Genomic DNA, 20,418 nt, shown 5'->3' with positions numbered 1-20,418 from the left:
GCACACAATGCCCTTCGTGGCTGGATTCCCCCAGTGTCCACTCGGCAGGGTCAGCCCCAACCCTGGGGTCTCAGTGGGAGGGAGTGGGAGGCTGCTCTGGGCTCACATGGCCACAGGGCCCATGGACCGACCACCGCCTGTGCACTAATGGCACTCCTCCTCCCCCAGGTGCCCGTGAGGACTAGACATGGGCCCACCAGGACCGCGGGCATGATGTCAGCCCAGGGGTTTGTCGCCCGCCTCTGCCAGGAGGGGGACCAGCACCTGGCCCAGGGGGCGCCCGCGCAGGCCACAGCCTTCTACCTGGCGGCGTTCAGCTGCCACGCCCCCTCGGCTGTGCGGCGTGTGCAGGCTGTCCTGGCCGAGGCTCGGGGGGCATCCGTGGTGGCCACCCTGGAAGCCTGGTGCCGCGACGACAGCCAAATCCCCACCATCCACTGGGACGGCATGGTGGTGGTTTCCCTGACGGGGAGCCTGGCCTCTGCCTTCCTCGGCGCCCTCTGCCCAGACCACCCGGCCGCCATCCTGCACCAGCTGGCTGACCTGCTGGCACGCGGGCGCCATGGGGAGGCAGTACAGCGCTGCAGTGCCCTGCTGGACGTCCACTCCCAGCAGGCCCTAGAGCTGCGGCTGACCCGCGCCCTGGCCTGGGTCCTGTCTGGGGCGCAGGTGGTCGACGGCGTAGCTGACTACCTCCAGGCCTTTGCCACCAGTGCCAACCGGACCGTGGCCTTCATCCGCACCCATCAGCAGCCATACCTCCCCGTGCTGGTCAGCACCCTCCAGGACTACATCTCAGGGCACCTAGAGGCCAGGGACAGCGTCAGCCAGCAGGAGACCGACGGCCAGCATCTCCTGGCGGCCTTGGACACCAAGGGCACCCAGAGCAATGCCCTGTCACCTGAAGCCCTGCTCCACAGTGGCAGGTATGAGGATTGCGTGGCCACCTGCAGCCGGGCCCTTGAGTCTGACGTGATGGGCAGCAGACCCCAAGGTAGGAGAGCGATTCACATCCCCCCAAAGGCTGGGGCAAAAGTCACTCCAGCCGTTTCTTCATAGCAAGGTTCAGTCCTGCTTTATTGTCATAGGGGTTATTCTGGGGCTGGGGACCCCACCCAGGACCCTGCCCTTACAGAGCAGCCAAGAAAAGAAGCAAATGAAATAGGTGCTTTGACAAAGGGAGTGTGCACGGTGCTGCTGTAGCTGGGTGGTCAAGAAAGGCTTCTCGGAGCAAGTGTCACTGGGGCTGAGACTGAAGGATTCCAGGCAGCAGAAACAGAACCTGCCAAGGCCCTCGGGAAGAAAGGGCTTGGAGTGTTCACGCCAATGAAAGGAGACAGGGGCTGTTGGGGAGAAGGGGCAGGAGTGGGAGGGGAGGCCTGGGTAAGTCCTGCTGAAGGACTTCGGATTTTACCCTCAAAGCAGTGAAGGGCCAGTCCAGGGCTTTAAACTGTGGAGGGAGGTGCTGTGAGCTGCATTTTTAGTTTCCTCTGGCTGCGGTGTGTAGAGTGTGCCATGGAAGCCAGAGTGAGGACAGGCCCTGCTGGGAGGCGGGGAGGCTGCTCCAGCGGGGACACCCAGAGGCTGTGGCCGTGGTTCAGGTGAAGGGCAATGGAGGTCAGATCAGGGAGAAAGTTGTAAAGAAGAGACAGGTCTGAGATGTCACTGAGTGAGAAATGGCAAGATTGTGGGTAGGTTTAATAGTGGAGAGAGAGGCGTGGGAAGGAGGGTCAAGAATGATTTTAAGAGTCCACCTTGGGCGACTGGACTGCAGAGGGGAGAAGCAGATGAGGAAAAGGAGTGTCGGGAGTTTTAGACACCCCCAGTTTGAGATGCGGGTCCTGCCCAGTCCCTCTGCCGGCTCCCCCCTCTGGGTGGGGGTTAGGAGCACCCATCGCCACATCCCCACGGCCAACGCTCCATGCGTGGCCTCTCCCCACCAGCCCCCTTGTGCACGTGGGGGTGGTGACTGAGCCCGCCCCTGAGGATTGTGTGTGGCTTTAGTGAAAATGCACATCAAGTCCTTAACATGCACCTTGAGCCAGTCAAGTGGACATGCTACTAGGCAGCTGAAGGGGGCGCGGTTTGAAGACTTGTCAGCAGAAGGAAGGGACTGAAGGTCAAGACCCTAGATAGAGGACAGGGAGGCCAACACACACCCTGGGGCAGCCGGGCAGCCAGAGGCAGGGACGGCCGTGTTGGCTGCCACTTACGGAACACCGCTGGGTGGACCCGCTCTGGGGTTGCTGCACATTTCAATTGAATCTGCACAGCAGCCCTCCCCACATGTGCACGGGGCTGCCAGAGGCTCGCCAAGCATTCCTGGCAGGAAGGAACTTGCTGCCTGGGGTACCCCTAACTGTCCACCACATTGTGCCCTCCAAAAGAGGATCCATCAAAGGGGACAGGGAGAGGAGCAGCCCAGGAGGACAGGAGGAAGGAGGAAAATTAGGAGCCTGCCGGGGATAGATGAGGACCGGACAATGAGGGTGTTTACAAGGTAACGAGGGGTGGACGGAGCTCAGAGCAACCGCGATGTCCATAAAGAGAGGACAGAATATCTGTTGAGCACACAGCTCTGAGGTTATCGGTGACCACGACAAGGGCTATAGGGTGGGAACCAGTTGGAGAGAGAGGTGAAAAGTGAGGGGGCAAGTTTGTTTCTAGAACTATTTGTTTCTGAGGGAGTTCCTCTTCCCAAAGTGCAAGCACACAGTGGCTGGTGGGTGAGGGACAATGCCCACCGCAGGTGGGGGGCATTCGGCAACCCGCAGGATGGAGCGGGTTAATAGAGTTTGGATGTGCTGTCCCCACCAAAACTCATGTGGAAATTTGATCTCCAATGTGGCAGTGTTGGAAACTGATTGGGTCATGGGGGGACGGATCCCTCATGAATGGATTAATGCTCTCTGGGGGGGGTAGTGAGTGAGTTCTCGCACTATTAGTTCCCACAAGAGCTGGTTATTTATAAGACCCTGGCACCTCCCGTGTCTCTCTCTCTCTCTGTCTCTCTCTCTCTCTTTCTCTCTCTCTCTCTCTCCTCCCTCCCTCCCTCCGTCCCTCTCTCTCTTTCTCTCTCTCTCTCTCCCCCCCCCACCATGTGCTCTGCTTGTACCTGCTGGCCTGTGCCAGATGCAGCTGTCCCAGAATCATGAGCCAAATAAACCTCTTTCCTTATAAATTACCCAGTCTCAGGTATTTCTGTTGTAGCAACACAAAACGGACTGATACGGATATCTACCACTTTAAAGATCATGCTGGGACAGGGCACAAACTGGGGAGTCACAATAGAGACCCCTGCAGTAATCCAGAGCCCCCAAAGGACTACAGCCTCAGGGAATGGGTGTGCTAGGAAAAACCCAGCTACTCCAGGAGAGAGTGCCAAAAGCTTGTCTGTGTCTGCCTTGGCTCTGACATGGGCGGGGAGCAACTTTCCTAAGAATCATGCCTCAATTAGACCCAAGTCACTCAGGTCAGGGAAGTTACTGTATCACCAACCACAAGCACAAGTGTGAAAAAAAACAAAATTTCTGTAACAAACTTAGCAAATGTCGTTTCCTACAAAAAATATATTCCAATCTTGAGATTACTTTCAAAAGCTCTTGGTAACATTAAATAAACCTGTCTTAGTTCATTTGTGCTACTATAACAGAATACCACAGACTGGATAATTTATAAAGAACAGAAATTTATTGCTCACAGTTCTGGAGGCTGAGAAGTCCAAGATCAAGGCGCTGGCAGGTTTGACAATTCGATTCCAAGATGGTGCCCTAAACACTTAGTCAGGCAAAAGGTGGAAGGGCAAAGAGGCAAATGGGGGGCTGAACTCACCCTTATATAATGGCGTTAACACCACTCACGAGGGCAGAGCCCTCATGGCCTACTCACCCCTCAGAGGCCCCACTTCTTACATTGCTACACTGGCAATTAAATTTCACCATGAGTTTGTAGGGGACAAACATTCAAACCATAGCAAATCCCTTCCACATTTGGGGGAAGTTCTTTGCCCTTCTTATACGCAGACACGCATGGATGCACAAAATATGATGACACGATACAGAATAAGTATAGCTCTAACTCAAATTTCCCAGAAACAGTTAAGTAAGCATCCAGGTGCCGTGGGTCCTTGAGTGCTTATCTTCTAAAAGTACCGAGGGCAACCGTCTCCCTTTCATGCAAGGTTCTTCACTAAGAACTGCTGGGGCAGGTGGGAAAACATGGCCCTGGTTGTTACAGCTCCTCCCAGCCAGAGGTGGCCTCTGTTCCCCACTACAGAAGCTGCCTTGGCCTTGTGGGACCAATAGAATACAGTGAAAGTGACATCATGCAGTTCTGGAGCCCATGCCTCAAGAGGCCCTGTAGCTTCCCCCTTCTCCTTCTCAATGCCAGGGAAAGAAGCTGGACAAGTGACCAGTGAGAGAACACAGAGAGAGAAAGGCTCAGCTGACAGCCAGCACCAGGGCCCCAGACATGTGTGAGGCCACCTTAGCCCCTCCTGCCCCGACCAGCCACCAGATGGCTGCAGCCACATGAGTGACCCAGATAAGACCAACAGAAGAAACGTCCAGCTCAGTTCAGCCCACTTGGAAGAGAATCACAGGCAAATATAAATGGTGGTTGTTTTTCAGCCACAAGTTTTGTGGTGGCTTGTTACACACCAATAGTGAGCTGACACGACTGCTAACTGGGTCAAGGCATCAGTTTTTGATGCATGTTTTAGCCAAAACTGAGTTACTATAGAACTAACAGTTTTGTGTTTCCATAATAATATAATTCACTGCATTCATTAATGAAATAAAGAAGAACACATGGTCATTGTGATAGATCCAGAAAAAGGGTTCTATAACATTTCACACACCCCCAAATTTTAACAACCAAGGAATCAAACAAAACTTAATTGGAAAAGATAAAATCTATCAAAAACCTACCATAAATATCAAACTTGGTGATATTTTAGAATTTAAAATTGAGACTGCGGTGGTCAGCCACTCTCTCATTTATTCATCTTTATGCTAGAGATTTTAGCCAATGCAATAAGATAAGAGAACAAGCCAAAACGTGTAAGACTAGAAAGGAAGCAACACAGTTATCATTATTCCAAACAACATGATCGGCTATGTAGAAACCCCAGAAGAAATAACAAAAAAAACAGAAGAGTAATGACACCGGCAATTTGGATATGCCAAAGAGAAGCCATAAAGTGCTTCCTTTAAGTAAAAAAGCAAAAGTTCTTGACTTAATAAGGAAAAATAAAAGATTGTATGCTGAGGTTGCTAACATCTACAGCAAGAACAAATTTTCTATCCATGAAAACGTGGAGAAAGAAAAAGAAATTCCTGCTGGTTTTGCTGTCGCACCTCAAACTGCAAAAGTTACAGCCACCGTGTGTGACAGTGCTTGACCAAGATGAAAAAAGCTTTATATTTGTGGGTGGAAGATGAGAGCAGGACACACATCGCTGACTGGTGGCAACGTGTTGAGCCAGAAAGCACTGAGCCTAAACAAAGACTTCAGCAAGACTTCCTGCAATGAGTGTTTTATTTTATTATTAGTTATTGTGTGTTAATCTCTTACTGTGCCTAATTTATAAATTAAACTTCATCATAGATATATATGTATATGAAAAAACATTGCACAGTAGTCCCCCCGACTTCCTGCAATGAGTGTTTTATTATTAGTTATTGTGTGTTAATCTCTTACTGTGCCTAATTTATAAATTAAACTTCATCACAGATGTATACATATATGAAAAAACATCGCACAGTAATGTGTTCCAAGACCCCCAGTGGGTGCCTGAAACCATGGGTAGTACCGAACCCTATACATACACATCGATGAAAAAGTTTAATTTCTCTCTCTTGCTCGCTCAAAATTATCTTATTGTACTGTATTCATCCTTCTTCTTGTGGTGACGAATAAGGGATGGAGTGGGACAGCACAAGATCTCATCACACTGCTTACAACGGCACGTAATTTTAAATGCATGGATCATTTATTTCTGGAATTTCCCATTTAATATATTCAGACCACAGTCGACCGTGGGTAACTGAAACCACAGAAAGCAAAACTGTGGATAAGGAGGGACTACTGTGTACACAGGGTTCAGTATTACCTCTGGCTCCAGGCATCCACTGGGCATCTTGGAACATATCCCCTAAGGATAAGGGGGGACTACTGTTTACCACTTACCATAGCAACAGAAAAAAATTTAGTTCAAAGACTCACATGACTTTAGTAAACGACAATAAAGAATATCTATATAAATGGAGAGATAGCCAACATCCACTGTTAGAAAGATTTGACATTATTATTATTATTTTTTTTTTTTTTTTGTCTTTTTCGTGACCGGCACTCAGCCAGTGAGTGCACCGGCCATTCCTATATAGGATCTGAACCTGCGGTGGGAGCGTCGCTGCGCTGGGGTTCTCCCCAGTGCGCCACGGGCTCAGCCCAAGATTTGACATTATAATGAAGGGCAAAGGGCCCACAGTAGCAGACACAAAGGGGGGGGGGAGCGAATGCAGAGGAAGGAGGAGAAGGAGGGGGAAACAGAGAAGAGGCAGAAGACGAAGAAAAGGGAGTGGCAGGAGGGCTTGTTCTATCATCAACACAAAGCGATACTAATCAATACAGAAGGTTGTTGACTCAAGGGATAACAGAATAAAACAAATTAGAGAGTTCAGAAACAGACCACAGACGCCTAAAACTTAATATGTGACAGAGTAAGCCTCGCAAATCTGTAAGGAAAGAAGAGGACCATTTACCCAATAAATGGTGCGATTTCTCACCTTCTACCATGCAAGAGCAAATTCCAGGTGGATTATACGAATGGCTAAATTATGGTTTCTAAAAGAAAATATAAGGGAATATCTTTAAGACTTCTGTGCACCATTGAACTTTAAGATACAAAAAGTGGACACAACAAAGGAAAATTTGATGCATTAAAAATTTTAAACTTCCGTTTTGCCCATAACTGTAGAAAACAAAAAGACTATCCATAAGCAGAGAAAATATTTGCAAAATACCCAATGGGCAAAAGATTAGTATGCAGAGTATTTGAAGAATTTCTACACATCAATAAGAAAAAAATCCAATACAAGAATTGGCAAAAGCATTTCCCAAAAGAGAATGCACAGATGGCTAATAAAACATGGAAAACGTTCAACGCCATAGTAATGAGACAAACGTAAATTAAAACGATGAGAAACCATTTTCCACCCACTAGATTGGGAAAAAATTTAATGAATGAACCTCACTACTAATAAGGAAAAAGAAAATTAAAACAATGGGATAGCATTCTATATCCCCCCAGATTGTCAACATTTTTAAATCTAACACTAAAGGATCTGGCTTCCTGTAATAGTGGGATAGTTTGCCTGGACTATGTATCCCCCAGAGAGCAACTACAAAATTTGGACAAAATATAAAAAGGAACTTTTGATGGCAGTGGACAGTAACCACATGCAGGCAAAAACTGGAAACTGACCCTTGAAAATGGAGACGGACTGAGGTGAGATCTGCATGCTTGCCCCGTTTTGTCTAAGGGAACTCTTAAATCTGTGCGTCATGTTCTACTGGGTTGGGATGTTATAGGACAGAGTTTAGGGCTGAGAAAAGTGGATGGAAGTCAGAAGAAAAATCCTCAGAAGGTGGGAGCCACAGAAGAGATGACACCCAAAACCTGTAAATTGAATCCTGTCAAATCCTTGGCTGACCACTGAACTGCACATACAGGAGGAAGAGTAGGTGGCCTGAAAAAGAAGCCACTGGAAGCTGCAACAACTAAATGTCCCACCAAAGAAGAGACAGAATTTGGAATTTGAACTTAGCCAATTTAACAGCTTGCTAAAATTCAACCCTCTTCAGGGGAACATAACTGAACCCAGAGTCTCTACAAAGCATCCATCAGATGTCTAACGTAAAATTAAAAAAAAGTACTAGACATGTAAAGAAACGGAAAATAAAATGTGAGAGAAGGGAAAAAAAGTCAATAGGAATTGACCTCAAGATAATCCAGATGCTGGAATTAGCAAACTAAGGACTTTAAAGAAACGACTTAAATATATTCAAGGACTAAAGGAAAATATGGTCATAATTAACAGACAGATGTAAAGTCTCAGTGGATATGTGAAAACTGTAAAAAAAAGAACCAAATGGAAATTCCAGAATTGAAATGCGCAATAACCACAGTGGAAAAGTCACAGCATATTGGAGACAGCAAGAGTCAGCAAGCCTGAAGGTGGAATAGAAATTGCCCAACATGAAGAACAGAAGAAAAATGAACAGAGCTGTGACCTGTGGTACAGTATCAAGAAGCCTAGTTGTAAAACCAGAGTCTCAGAAGAAGAGAAACTGCACTTCCACGTGGGTAAGTAAACAACCTCTCCCTGCAGGCTCCAAGGGTTCTCCAGCTTCGACTCCCTAAGACTGGTGAACGGTTGCAAAAATCAGGGGCAGAGTTGTTTTTGTTCAAGAATCAGTACCTGACAAGAAAGGCTCCAAGTTTTTTGTACTTTGGCCACCAGGACTAGATAGGGTGACCTGCTGTTGGCTGGCTGATCTCAGGGTGTAGGGGTCCAGACACCTTTTCCTTGATGCTGGCTCTGAGGGGGCACTTACCCACACTGGCAACAGGGTGGGACGTGACAGCAGCCCTCCTTCCATACCCTGTGCAAGTGTTTTGCCCTCTACAGAGTCCTGTTTGAATGGAAAGCCTTCATTGTTGCTGCTATTAGGTTAGAAGGAAAAGTTCTCTGGAAATTCCATAGGACTCGGTGCACAAAGGCACTGAATCAGAGAGATCTGGGATGGAGCCACTCTCGGGCTCCACGAAGTTACTTTCCCAGCCCCTAAAACAAGGGGGGAGGGGGCCGTGACCTTTAGCCCCTCCCAGCACTGAGTCTTCTGTGATTCTCTCCACGGTGCACACCCTGCCTGAGGCCCTTTTGGAGACCGGGCAGCTAAGCTTTCTTTACCAGTCAGAAAGCCCAGGTCACCCAGGCGCGTTTAAGTTGCTCAGGACAGTGGGGCAGGAGAGGCCGCTGCTGACCCTGAACCTCACTGGGACACACCGCGCACCAGGCCCTGTTCCAGGCACTGGATATACGTTAATTCGCTTAACCCTTACAACCGTGCGAGTGTAGACCATTGTAGTCCCCACTGTAATGCAGAACAGGAAACAGGCACGGTGAGATCGCGTAAATCGCCCACGTGCAGCCACTCAGGAAGCCGCATCGGGAGCAACGTACCGTGCCGGGGAGGCGACGTGGCATTGGGTGCCACGGAGCCCAAAGACGGCAGGAAACAAAGATGTCCGGGAACAAGTGGCCCCTGTAAAGGTCACAGAACCAGAACCTCCGGCTCTGAGCTGGGGTGGGGGTGGGGGACGGGAGGCTGGTTCTCAGAAGAGGAGACGCGATCCTAAAACCCGTCTTACAAGCTGTAACTAGATCTCCAGTGACTTTGAACCCACCCTGAGAGGTCAGCGCTGGTGGCACGCAGGGCGCCGGCCTCCCCCCGGTTGTCGGGCTCGTTCTAATCCGCCTGGGCTTCGGGGCTCCTGCCCGGGCTCTCCGGGTGGTGACCGTGTCCTGGGCTACTGGGGGACGGGGTGGAGGGCTGGCGACACCCCCGGGGACTACGGTGACATCCACCCACGCCTCTGTCTCTCTCCCCAGGGGAGCACCTGGCCGCCCTGCTGGTCACCCGCGCGGCCGCGGCCTTCTTCCTGGACGGCCGGGCCCAGGACACGCTCCGGGATCTGCACGAGGCCTTCCACGAGAGCCCGTCGGCGGCGCGGAGGCAGTTCCAGGCCGTGCTGTCGGCCGAGGACCAGGCGCGCGTCCGGGCGCAGGCGCAGGAGGCCGCGGACGTGGGCTTCGCCCGCTTCCTGGAGGCCGTGCGGAGCCGCCCGGAGCTCCGCGAGGACGCGGGCCGCGAGCTGCTGGCCCCGGTGGCCCGCGCGCTGCGCATCCTGCTCCGCCTGGCGCCGGCCGGGGCGCGATCCGCGCCGGCTGCCCGCCTGGCCGAGTGCCTGCTGCTGGCCGGGGACGCGGCGGGCGCCCGGACGCTGTGCGAGCGCCTGCTGCGGCCCGCGCGCCCCGGCGACCGTGCGCGAACCCGCGCCGAGGAGCGTGCGCCCCTGCTGGCGCTGCGCGGCTTCTGCGCGCTGCACGCCGGCGACGCGCGGCGCGCCCGGGAGGACTTCCGGGCGGTGGTGGCGCAGGAGGCGCCGCACGCGGGCGGCTGCGTGCGCGCGCTGTGCGGCCGCGGGCTGCTGCGGGTGCTCGCCGGCAGCGCGTTCCTGGGCGCGCTGGACTATGTCACCGCGTGCCGGCTGCGGCCGGAGGAGGCGCTGCTGGCCGCCAAGGCCTACGTGCCCTGGAACCACCGCGGGCTGCTGCGCACCGTGCTGCGGGAGGAGGGCCGCAGGGTGCTGCAGCGCGGGCCGGAACGCCGCCCTGCGAGCGCGCGGGGCCGCCCCGCCGAGCCGGAAGGGTAAAGCCCAGCCCCGCGCGTCCGGGCTGCTGTTCCGTGCTGACCTCCTGCCGGGGAGCGAGGCATGCGTTTCCCCATTTTACAGATGCATAAACCGAGGCAGAGTGGCTGGGCGGTTCCCCTGAGCATCGCTGGCCGGTTTAGCTCCAGGGCTCAGGTTTTAGAATCCTCAGTCCCAAACGAAAAACTAAAACTTACACTTCATCCCACTGTTATCGTTTCTTTCTGTGCATATACGTAAAGTATCTCACAAACCTGAGTGTGTGCTGTGTATGCACTTTGTATCCCGCTGGGGTTTTTTACTCTGTGGATTATGAACATTTCTTTTGTTGCTAAATAAGTTTCAGGACAGCGCAATGTCCCATCCTATGAAAGTGCAATGATTCCTTCAGACGGTCCCAGATTTTTGCTCTTAGTTATAAGGTGGCGTGAAGAAAATCCCGTCTCCACTATGCTTTGTCCCTAAGATGGACACAGACGTGGCGCTGCCTGGTCAGGGAGCCCCTCCACCCGCAGTCCTTGACCTGCCCATCTGCTCACCTCCACCCCCTCATGCTCATTTTGCAAATTCTTGCCAGCGGGTGGGAGGTCTCCAGCTGTTTTGGTTTGAACTCCTCTGATTGCTGGAGGTGGCAGGAAGGCGTGTTAGCAAAATTAAAAGCACTGAGTCTAGGGGGTCCCCTGGAGGGCATCTTTGATGTCAGCTCCCCCCGCTCCCCCCCCTCCCCGCGCGCGCGCGCGCGCACACGCGCGCACACACACACACACGCACACACACACACACACACACACACACACACACTCTCTCTCTCTCTCTCTCTCTCTCACTTCCTCTGACTGCAGGTTGCATAATTTGCATTGCTTTGATTTGCGGGTGAGGAGGAACTTTTATTTATGTGATTTGGGGTCCTTTGTATTTGTTCCGTGTGGAAATTGTCAAATGTGAGGCTCTGGCCCTTTTCCCAGTGGTGGTATATTAACAGTCCCACGTGGACACCAGGAGGATCACAAGTGCAGCCTGTGAGTTATTGTGTCCTGTCAACAAGCAACACACCCCTGAGCCCAGCAAGGCCAAATTGTTAATACTTATTTTTGCAGAGAAGGAAACTGAGGCAGGGTCTGCTGGGGTCAGCCTCAATCCCACCGTCTGTAAAATGCCTGCCCCACAGCGTGTTGGGACGATCAAGTGAGAGGGAAGGCCGAAGGTTGTATGTTGGGAAGGGCAGCGTGGGTCTGGGTACGGTCCTTCCAGAGGGACATGGGTCTCTGCAGTCCAGCAGGAAGGAGGCTGCCCAGGACAGGTGCACGGGGACAGGATTTACCTGTGGCCTAAGCACGTGGGCAGGTAAAAGGGGTGCAGGGAAGGGGCCCCCCACCCCGAGCCGCTCTCTCCACAGGGATGCCTATGGCGTGTACCAGCTAGCCACACTGCTGATGGAGCTGGACACAGAGGACGAGGCCTCCCGTCTCCTGGCAGCTGATGCCCTGTACCGTCTGGGCCGCCTGGATGATGCCCACAAGGCCCTGCTGGTGGCCCTCTCCCGGAGGCCCCGGGCAGCCCCTGTGCTGGTGCGGCTGGCCCTGCTGCAGCTGCGGAGAGGCTTCTTCTATGATGCCAACCAGGTGAGGAGGCCCAGGTGGGTCACAGAGGGCAGGTAGAAATGGGGCACATCTCTGTGAAAGGCACCAGGCCTCCCATGGCCCTTTCTCTGCATCCCACAACCTGGACTTTGGAGCAGACAAACTTTGTTCAGCCCCAACTCTGCCACTGCAACGGGCCCTCACCTGTCTGACCCTTGGTCTCCTCGTCTGTGCCTTGCAGGTTGTTGTGGGAATTAGCCAGAGCAGGTACCCCCGGGCCTGGCGGGTTTCCTGCATGCAGTGGGTTCTTTGTATTTGCTTTTGCTCTGGTTACAAAGAAAGGGGGCCAAGAATCAGTTGTAGGCCAAGCTTCTCCCCAAGTCTCCCACGTAGACTAGGCTTGGACGTGACCTTCCTCAGGGTGGGTAGCAGTGGGGCCCCCGGCCTCGACCCGGTCTGCCTCTGAGGCCTTTCCGCTCCCAGGAAAGGCAGAAGCTGACCTGCCTCGGGTGTCATGGAGGCTTCCTGTTTGAACCTGGTCAGCAAGTTACATTCCAGGGGGATTTCAGGCTTAGGGACCCCGGGCTGCAAGACCTGTGAGCTTCTTCCTTACGCTCTGGCCTGGCTTGGTCTCCTGATCTCGTCCTGCGTGGAAAGGGTGGGAGGGAAGGATGCCCTGGAACCACCTTCCTGCTCGGCTCGGGACTGGCGTGTGCACCCGCGGCCGGCAGGGGGCAGCACCAGGGCTCCTTGGTGGGGAGCAGGCCTGCTTGGCCTGTGCGGGGCTTTGGTGACTTCTGAGCAACTCCATGGAGCCCCTGTCACTTTATGATGTGAAAGCCCCTTCCTTATGCTTCTCATCCGGCTCACTGAGGGCAGCAGAGGAGCAGGCTCCAACTGCAGCCCAGAGCTCCCACCTCCCTGTCCTCGCCCTTTCCTGTGCTCCAAGCTGGGGACACACAGTCCATGCCCTCTGTGAACCACCCCCCAGACTATGAGGAGACAAAAATGCCCCCAAAAGCTCAGGTGGCCATGCTACAACCCATGGCAAACCTTCTCGTGCTCAGAATAGACTGAAAGCCACCCAGGCTCACGGAAACAGAGAGAGGGCCTGGCGGGGGTGGGGTGTCCTGACAGTGGGGGCTGACATGGGATGACGGTGGCCGCGACCCTGCTCCTGCCCCTGCAGCTGGTGAAGAAGGTGATCCAGTCTGGGGACACGGCCTGCCTCCAACCCACCCTGGACGTCTTCCACCATGAGGACCGGCAGCTGCTGTGGCATCACTGCCATGCACAGGCCCTGGCCATCCTGCGGGCACGGCCGGGCGGGGCCGACAGCAGAACCCACACCAGGGAGGCCATCGCCTACCTCTCTCTGGCCATCTTTGCAGCAGGTAGGAGCTGCCCACCTGGCCCTGGGGGTCCAATCCTGTGCCAGGTACATGGGGGGATGAGGAGCCTCTGCTGTGCTGGGGGTTAGGGACATGGGGGTCTGAGAACTTGCAGCACAGATGCATGTGCTGTGGAAGCACCCATGGGGTGGACGGGCTGCTCGCTAAGGACAGCTTGAGTGGAGGCCCTGGCCGCCTAAGTGAACATATCGAGGCCTGAGAGAGCAGTCAGCACCAGCTGAAACTGGAGCTGTACCCTACTCTGGCCCTGGCCCTGAGGGTAGAAGGGTCCTCTCCCAGCCGGGCCTCTCCCTCTAGGAAGGCGAGGTCCCAGCTCCCCTAAGCCCTTCCTTCAAACACTGACAGGCTTCGTGTGTGCACCTGGCCTCCCGCTTGGCCGAGCCACCCCGCCACACCCCATCCTGGACACTGGAGGCTGGGGTGCTGCCCGCATCAGCCTCTGGGCCTGGGGAGTGCCCTGTGCATACTGGAGTTGCGCGTTCTTAGTGCTGTGGTGCAGGCACGGGGTACTCAGAGGGAAGGGACTTTCCCACAGACTCTCAGCGAGTTCCTGGGGTGCAGGGAGTTTGACAGTGTGGACCCGGGATCAGACAGCTGGGTGGACTTCTGCACGTACACTTACTGGGCACCTCGTCACTCTTAGAGTGGGCAGCAGGGCAGCCCGCATGGGGTGGCAGTGGGTATTAACTGAACTAGTTCTTGGACAGCGCTGGATGGCGCCTGGTGCAGAGTACAAGCCCCACATGCACTGGCAGGGCGGATGTGGCCCTGAATGGGGGGCCTGCAGAACCCAGCGTGTTGTTCCCTGTTTGTCACTGGACAGACACCCCAAAGGGGCGTGGTGGTGGCGTCCTCTTTAAGGAGGGGCTTCTATGCCCAGAGTTTGGAGGGCTCCTCTCAGGCTGCCCCACATCCAAGTCTCACAACTTCCGCTTCTTGCCATTCTTTTTTACATTCTAAGACGTGGTTGTAGGGCAATTGGGCGGAGGGGGAGAGGGGGAGGGGTGGGGAGAGGGTGGGAGGAGGAGGAAGCAGGGCGTGGTCAAGGCTTGTGGCACCCGCCTCATTCTGGCCGGGGAGCCCAGGGGGCTTCCAGCAGTGGTTCGGCTGTGGCTGGGCTGGATGCAGATGTTGGGCAGTCGTGGCTGAGGCTGCCGCCCCCTCCACCCTGGCTCGGGAGCCTGGGCAGCTTCTGTCAGCAGCTCAGCGGTCGTTGCTGTGCTGGATGTGGAAGTCGAGGGAGCATGGCTTCCTGCCATTCTGTGCCCTGACCCCAGGACCCTTTCTCTCCTCGCCCTTCACCTGGCCTCACCTCAGGTGCAGCCGGAGTGCCCCCTCCTCCCAGACGCCACCCACCCTGGCTGGGCAACCTGTGTGTGTGTCTTGGTGCCCAGTGGTGTGTGGGCTCCCCAGGTGTGCCCTGAAGCTTGTACACACTCTGTCCAACCCAGGTTGGGCACTGGGAGGGATGCTGAATGAGGGGCCCAGCCACAGTCATGCCCTGACAGCACCCCCTCCTCCAGGGAGCCAGGTCAGCGAGTCCCTCCTCACCCGAGCCCGCTGTTATGCGTTCCTGGGCCAGAAGAAGACGGCCATGTTTGACTTCAACTCGGTGCTGCGGGGCGAGCCGGGCAACGTGCAGGCACTATGTGGACGGGCACTCGTGCACCTGGCCCTGGACCAGCTGCAGGTGCTGGGACTGGGCAAGCAGGGGGCAGGGGGATCCAAGAGGGAGGGAGCAGTCAGGCCACATGAGCAGCAATATGCCCATCTGCACCCCACCTGCACCTCGGGGCACAAGAGCCTCAACCTCACAAACCCAGTTTCGGAGAGCCCTGCCTTCTGTCTGGAGTCCCCATGCCTCCCAGCCGCAGTCTGAATGGGTGGATGTGCAAGCCCTCCGAGGTACTAGACGGCCTCCCTAGCTTAAAGTAATTCCTCAGGGGTGTTGACAGGAGGTGTCCCATCAGCTGCATGGGTGCGGGCCACCCGGACCCATTTGTTGAAAAGGGCTAGAGGACCTGCTCAACAGGAATAAGTGAGTCATGTCTGCCATGGAACAGGGACAGAGACCCTGCAGCTCTGATCTGAACTCAATTCACCTGCTTTTCAATTCAGACATCTATATGTTTAAGACTTTCTGCAGAAACCGCTCCAGTTCAAAATGAAAGGGTCCCATTCAGATGGGCGAGACCTGGGCGCTGGGAAGACTATTTCTGTTTTGTTTGTTTATTTATGGACATCTCTTTTTTGCCACTGTGCTCCAAGTGACATGCTGTCACCCTGGGGACCCATGTCACCCTGCCCTGCTCTCTGAGCACTGGCACTGGAGCCCAGAAGAGTGGGGTCCAGGTCCTGTTAGGTAACCTCAGCCAAATCATTTTACCTCTGTGTGCCTCAGTTTCCTCCTCTGTAAAAGGTGAGGGTTGCTGAACAACCAATGGATCAAAGAAAAAACCACGAGGGAAATTAGGAAATACTTAAGAGATGAATGAAAATGAGACACAACACACCAAACCTTATGAGACACGACAAAAGCAGCGCAGAGGGAGAGATTAGCTATAAATGCTTCCACTAGTGAAAGAACAAACGAAACCCAAAGTTAGCAGAAGGAGAGAAATAATAAAGATCAGAGCAGAGAGAAACAACATAGAGCAAATCAAAAAAAACAAAAGTTGGCTTCTTGAAAAGATCAAAATTGGCAAACCTTTACCTAGACGGACTGAAAAAGAGAGAGAGGACTCAAATTCTAAAGTCGGAAATGAGCTTGGGGACATAACTACCGGTTCTACAGAAATAAAAAGATTATAAGAGAGTAGTATGAACAACTGTCACCCACAAATTGGGTAACCCAGATGAAATGGACAAATTCCTAGAAACACAAGAGCTACTAAGACTAAACTCTGGAAAAATAGAAAATCTGAATAGACCTATAGCTAGTAAGGAGATTGAATCAATCACCAAAAATCATCTGACAAAGAAAAGCGCTGGACCCTCATGATTCGTGATAAGTTCACCAAACATTTAGAGAAGAATTCACATCAATCCTTCTCAAACTTTTCTTAAAAATTGAAAAGGAAGAAACACCTCCTAACTCATTCTGAGGCCAGCACTGCCCTGATACTAAAGCCAGACAAAGACACCACAAGAAACTACAGACCAGTATCCCTTATAACACGGATGTAAAATTTGTCAACAAAATACCAGCCAACCAAAAGCACATTAAAAGGATTATACACCATGACCAAGTGGGATTTATTCCTGGAATGCAAGGACGGTTCCACGTATGAAAATAGTCAATGTAATATACCACATTAACTGAATAAAGAAGAAAAAACACATGATCTTCTCAACTGATGCAGAAAAAGCATTTGACAAAATTCAACACCCTTTCATGATAAAAACACTCAACAAACTAGAAATAGGAAAAAACTGCCTCCACATAATAAAAGTCATGTAAGAAAAACCCACAGCAAGCATCCCACTCAGTGGTGAAAGGAGGAAAGCTTTTTATGGAGTTGGGGATCAGACCACCCTCCCACAACCAGGCACACTGAGCCAGCACCTTGGGGCCCACCCAGGGACCCAGGGTATGGAGTCGGGGACCAGACCACCCTCCCACAACCAGGCACAACATGCCAGCACCTCAGAGCCCACCCAGGGACCCGGGGCATGAAGAAGGGGACTGGTCCTCTCTCCCACAACCAGGCACACCATGCCAGCACCTCAGGGCCTGCCCACAGTCCCAGGGCATGGAGAAGGGGACCAGACTACCCTCCCACAACCAGGAACACCACGCCAGCACCTTGGGTCCCACCCAGTGACCCAAGGCACAGAGCCAGGAACCAGATCCTCCTCCCACAACAAGGCACACCATGCCAGTACCTCGGGGCCCACTCAGGGACCCGAGGCAAGGAGAAGGGGACTGGACCTCTCTCCCACAACCAGGGACACCGTGCCAACACCTTGGGGCCCACCCGGCCCAGAGGCATGTGGAAGGGGACTGGACCCTCCTCCCACACCAGGCACAAAACGCCAGCACCTCGGGGTCCACCTGGGTACCCGAGGTATGGAGAAGGGGACCAGACCCTCCTCCCACCAGGCACACTGCGCCAGTACCTCGGGGCCCTCCCAGGGACCCGGGACATGGAGAAGGGGACCAAACACACCCCAAAACCAGGCATGCGGCCAGTGCCAAGGAGCATGCCAAAAGCAGCACCTCCACGTGGGTGGCCCACCACAGCCACCACAATAACCATGGCTGCTGCAAAAGTGACTAGACACCACAGCCACCACGCAGATGGTCCACCAGCCACTCAAGTGCATTGACACAAGGATCGTCACCAGCAGAGACAAAGAAAAGAAGAGGATGTCTCTCTCCACAAAACCCGTTTCAGAGTGACAGAAGAAGCAGCTGCTCTATGATAATATTGCGGGACCTGATCACACCTCTTAGCATTGGACAGATCATCTAGGCAACAAATCAACAGAGTAACCATAACAAAACAGAGTAAACCATGACTCTTTCAGAAGGAGAGAAGAAATCTAGGGTGATTAGAGGGGGGAGGGGCAGGGGAGATGGGGAGAGATTGGACAAGGGGCATAAACAAGAATTACAATTTGTAACAATAAATATGCTAGTGATATTGATTTGATCGGCATATCTCAGTGTTCAACCCCCAAAATATGCATAATCGATTTTGATTCAATAAATAAAAAATAATCATAAAAAAGAAAAGAAAAAAGAGGAAAGCTTTTCCTCTAAGATGAGGAACAAGGCAATGATGCCTGCTTTCACCACTTCTGTTTCCCATAGCATTGGAAGTTTAGCCAAAGCAATTAGGCAAGGAAAAGAAATACAAGACATCAAAACTGGGAAGGAAGAAGTAAAACTATCTGTTCACAGATGGCATGGTGTTATATGTAGAAAACCCTAAAGATTAAAAAAAAAATAAACCCTGTTAGAACTGAGAAATTAATTCAGCAAAGTAAAATACAAAGTCAACACACAAAGATCAGTTGCATTTCTATCCACTAACAATGAACAGTCTGAAAAGGAAATTAAGAAAACAGTTCCATTTACAGTAGCATCAAAAATAATAAAGTACTTAGGAATTAATTTAACCAAGGAAGTAAAAGATATGAAAACTACAAAACATTGCTGAAAGAAATTAGAGACATAAATAAATGGAAACACACTCCACATTCATGGATTAGAAGACTTAACATTGTTAAGGTGTCGGTGGTACTCAAAGTGATCAACAGATTTGATGCAACTGCTGTCCAAACACCAATGACATTATTTGCAGAAATAGAAAGTCCCCTTCTAGAATTCATATGGAATCTCAAGAAACCCTGAATAGCTAAAACAATCCTGAAGAAGAGGAACAAAGCTGGAGCTCTCACATGTCCTGGTTTAAAAACTTACAACAAAGCTACAGTCATCAAATAGTCTGGTGCTGGTAAAGACAGACACAGACCAATGGGATAGAATAGAGAGCCCTGAATAAACCCTCGCGTACACGGACAAATGATTTTTGACAAAGGTCCCAAGACCATTCATTGGGGAAGGAACAGTCTTCAACAAATGGTGCTGGGAAAACTGCATGTGAAAGAATGGAGCTGGACCCTTATCTCACACCGTATTCAAAACTTAGCTCAAAATAGATCTGTCTGAAATTTAGGACCTAAAACTATAAAACTCATAGAAGAAAACAGGGGTCAAAAGCTTCATGACATTGGATATGATGATAATTTCTGGGTTATGACACCAAAGCCACAGGTAACAAAAGAAAAAATAGGCAAATTAAGTTTTATGAAAATTTTAAAATCTTGTGCACCAAAGGTCACTATTCACAAAGCAAAAAGGCAACCTGCAGGATGGAGGAAAATATTTACAAATCATAAAACTGATAAGGACTTAATGTGCAGAATACAGAAAAAATGTCTAAAACTCAACAACAACAAAAACAAATGAACAACCCAATTCAAAAATGGGCAAAGAACTTCTCCAAGGCTGACATGCTCACCTGGACTGGGGATGCTTCTCCAGGGCTGTCAGATGCTCACCTGTAGGGGGTGCAGGTCCAACACTTTCACATGCAGACCTGGGGTACGGGTGCTTGTCCAAGGCTGTCACATGCTCTCCTTTGTGGGGGTGTTTGTTTGAAGCTGTCAAGTGCTCTCCTTCGAGAGTGCTTCTCCAAAGATGTCCAATACTAGCGTTGGTGGGGGATGCCTGTCCAAGGCTGTCAGATGCACACATGAGCCAGGTACTTGTCTAAGACTCTCAGTGCTCACTTGTGGGGTGTATTTATCCACAGCCGTCAGATGCTCACCTGACGGGAGTGCTAGTCCAATGCCCTCACATGCTAAACTTGGGGGTGCCTTTCAAGGCTCTAACATGCTAACCTATGGTGGTTGCTGGTCTACAGCTGTCAGATGCTCACCTGAGGGGTGTGTTTGTCCAAGGTGGTAAGATGCTTACCTGTGCGGGAGTGCCTCTTCAAGGCTGGCAGAAACTAACATGGAGAGGGTGCTTGTCCAAGGCTGTGAGAAGCTCACCTGCAAGGTGCTGCTTCACGGCTGTGAGATGCTCACCTCGGGGGTGCTGCTTCTTCAAGGCTGTCATACGCGCAACTCTGTGGGGTGCTTGTCCAACACGGTAAGACGCCCACCTGGGTGTGCTGCTTCTTCAAGGCTATCAGACGCTCACCAGTGGGGGTGTGCTTTTTCAGAGCTGTCAGAAGTTTAACTTTGTAGCAGGGACCTTGGCCTGGGTGTCAGATGCTCACCTAGGGGAGGTGCTTGTCCAAGGCTGTCAGATGCTTACCTGAGGCTTGTTTCTGTCCAAGCGGGCAGATGCTCACCTGTGCAGGGGTGCTTGTTGAACGCTGACGAATGATAGCAAGGGGGTCATGCTTGTCCA

The 20,418-nt window shown here is 52.2% G+C and overlaps 1 protein-coding gene across 1 annotated transcript in view; it reads left to right on the top strand.

The window, feature by feature from the left end:
* Positions 1-213: 213 nt before the first annotated feature.
* The window catches only part of TTC34 (tetratricopeptide repeat domain 34), a 136,456-nt gene continuing 116,251 nt past the window's right edge, over positions 214-20,418 (top strand). The window contains exons 1-5 of the mRNA XM_063103845.1: positions 214-994; positions 9,678-10,497; positions 11,895-12,120; positions 13,268-13,472; positions 15,014-15,180. Of these exons, the coding sequence (XP_062959915.1) occupies positions 214-994; positions 9,678-10,497; positions 11,895-12,120; positions 13,268-13,472; positions 15,014-15,180 (2,199 nt within the window). The remainder of the gene's footprint in view (positions 995-9,677; positions 10,498-11,894; positions 12,121-13,267; positions 13,473-15,013; positions 15,181-20,418) is intronic.

Source organism: Cynocephalus volans, chromosome 8, assembly GCF_027409185.1.
Source record: "Cynocephalus volans isolate mCynVol1 chromosome 8, mCynVol1.pri, whole genome shotgun sequence".
NCBI lineage: Eukaryota > Metazoa > Chordata > Mammalia > Dermoptera > Cynocephalidae > Cynocephalus > Cynocephalus volans.
Note: the sequence above shows the minus strand (reverse complement) of the source record. Positions and strands in the feature narration are given on the sequence as shown.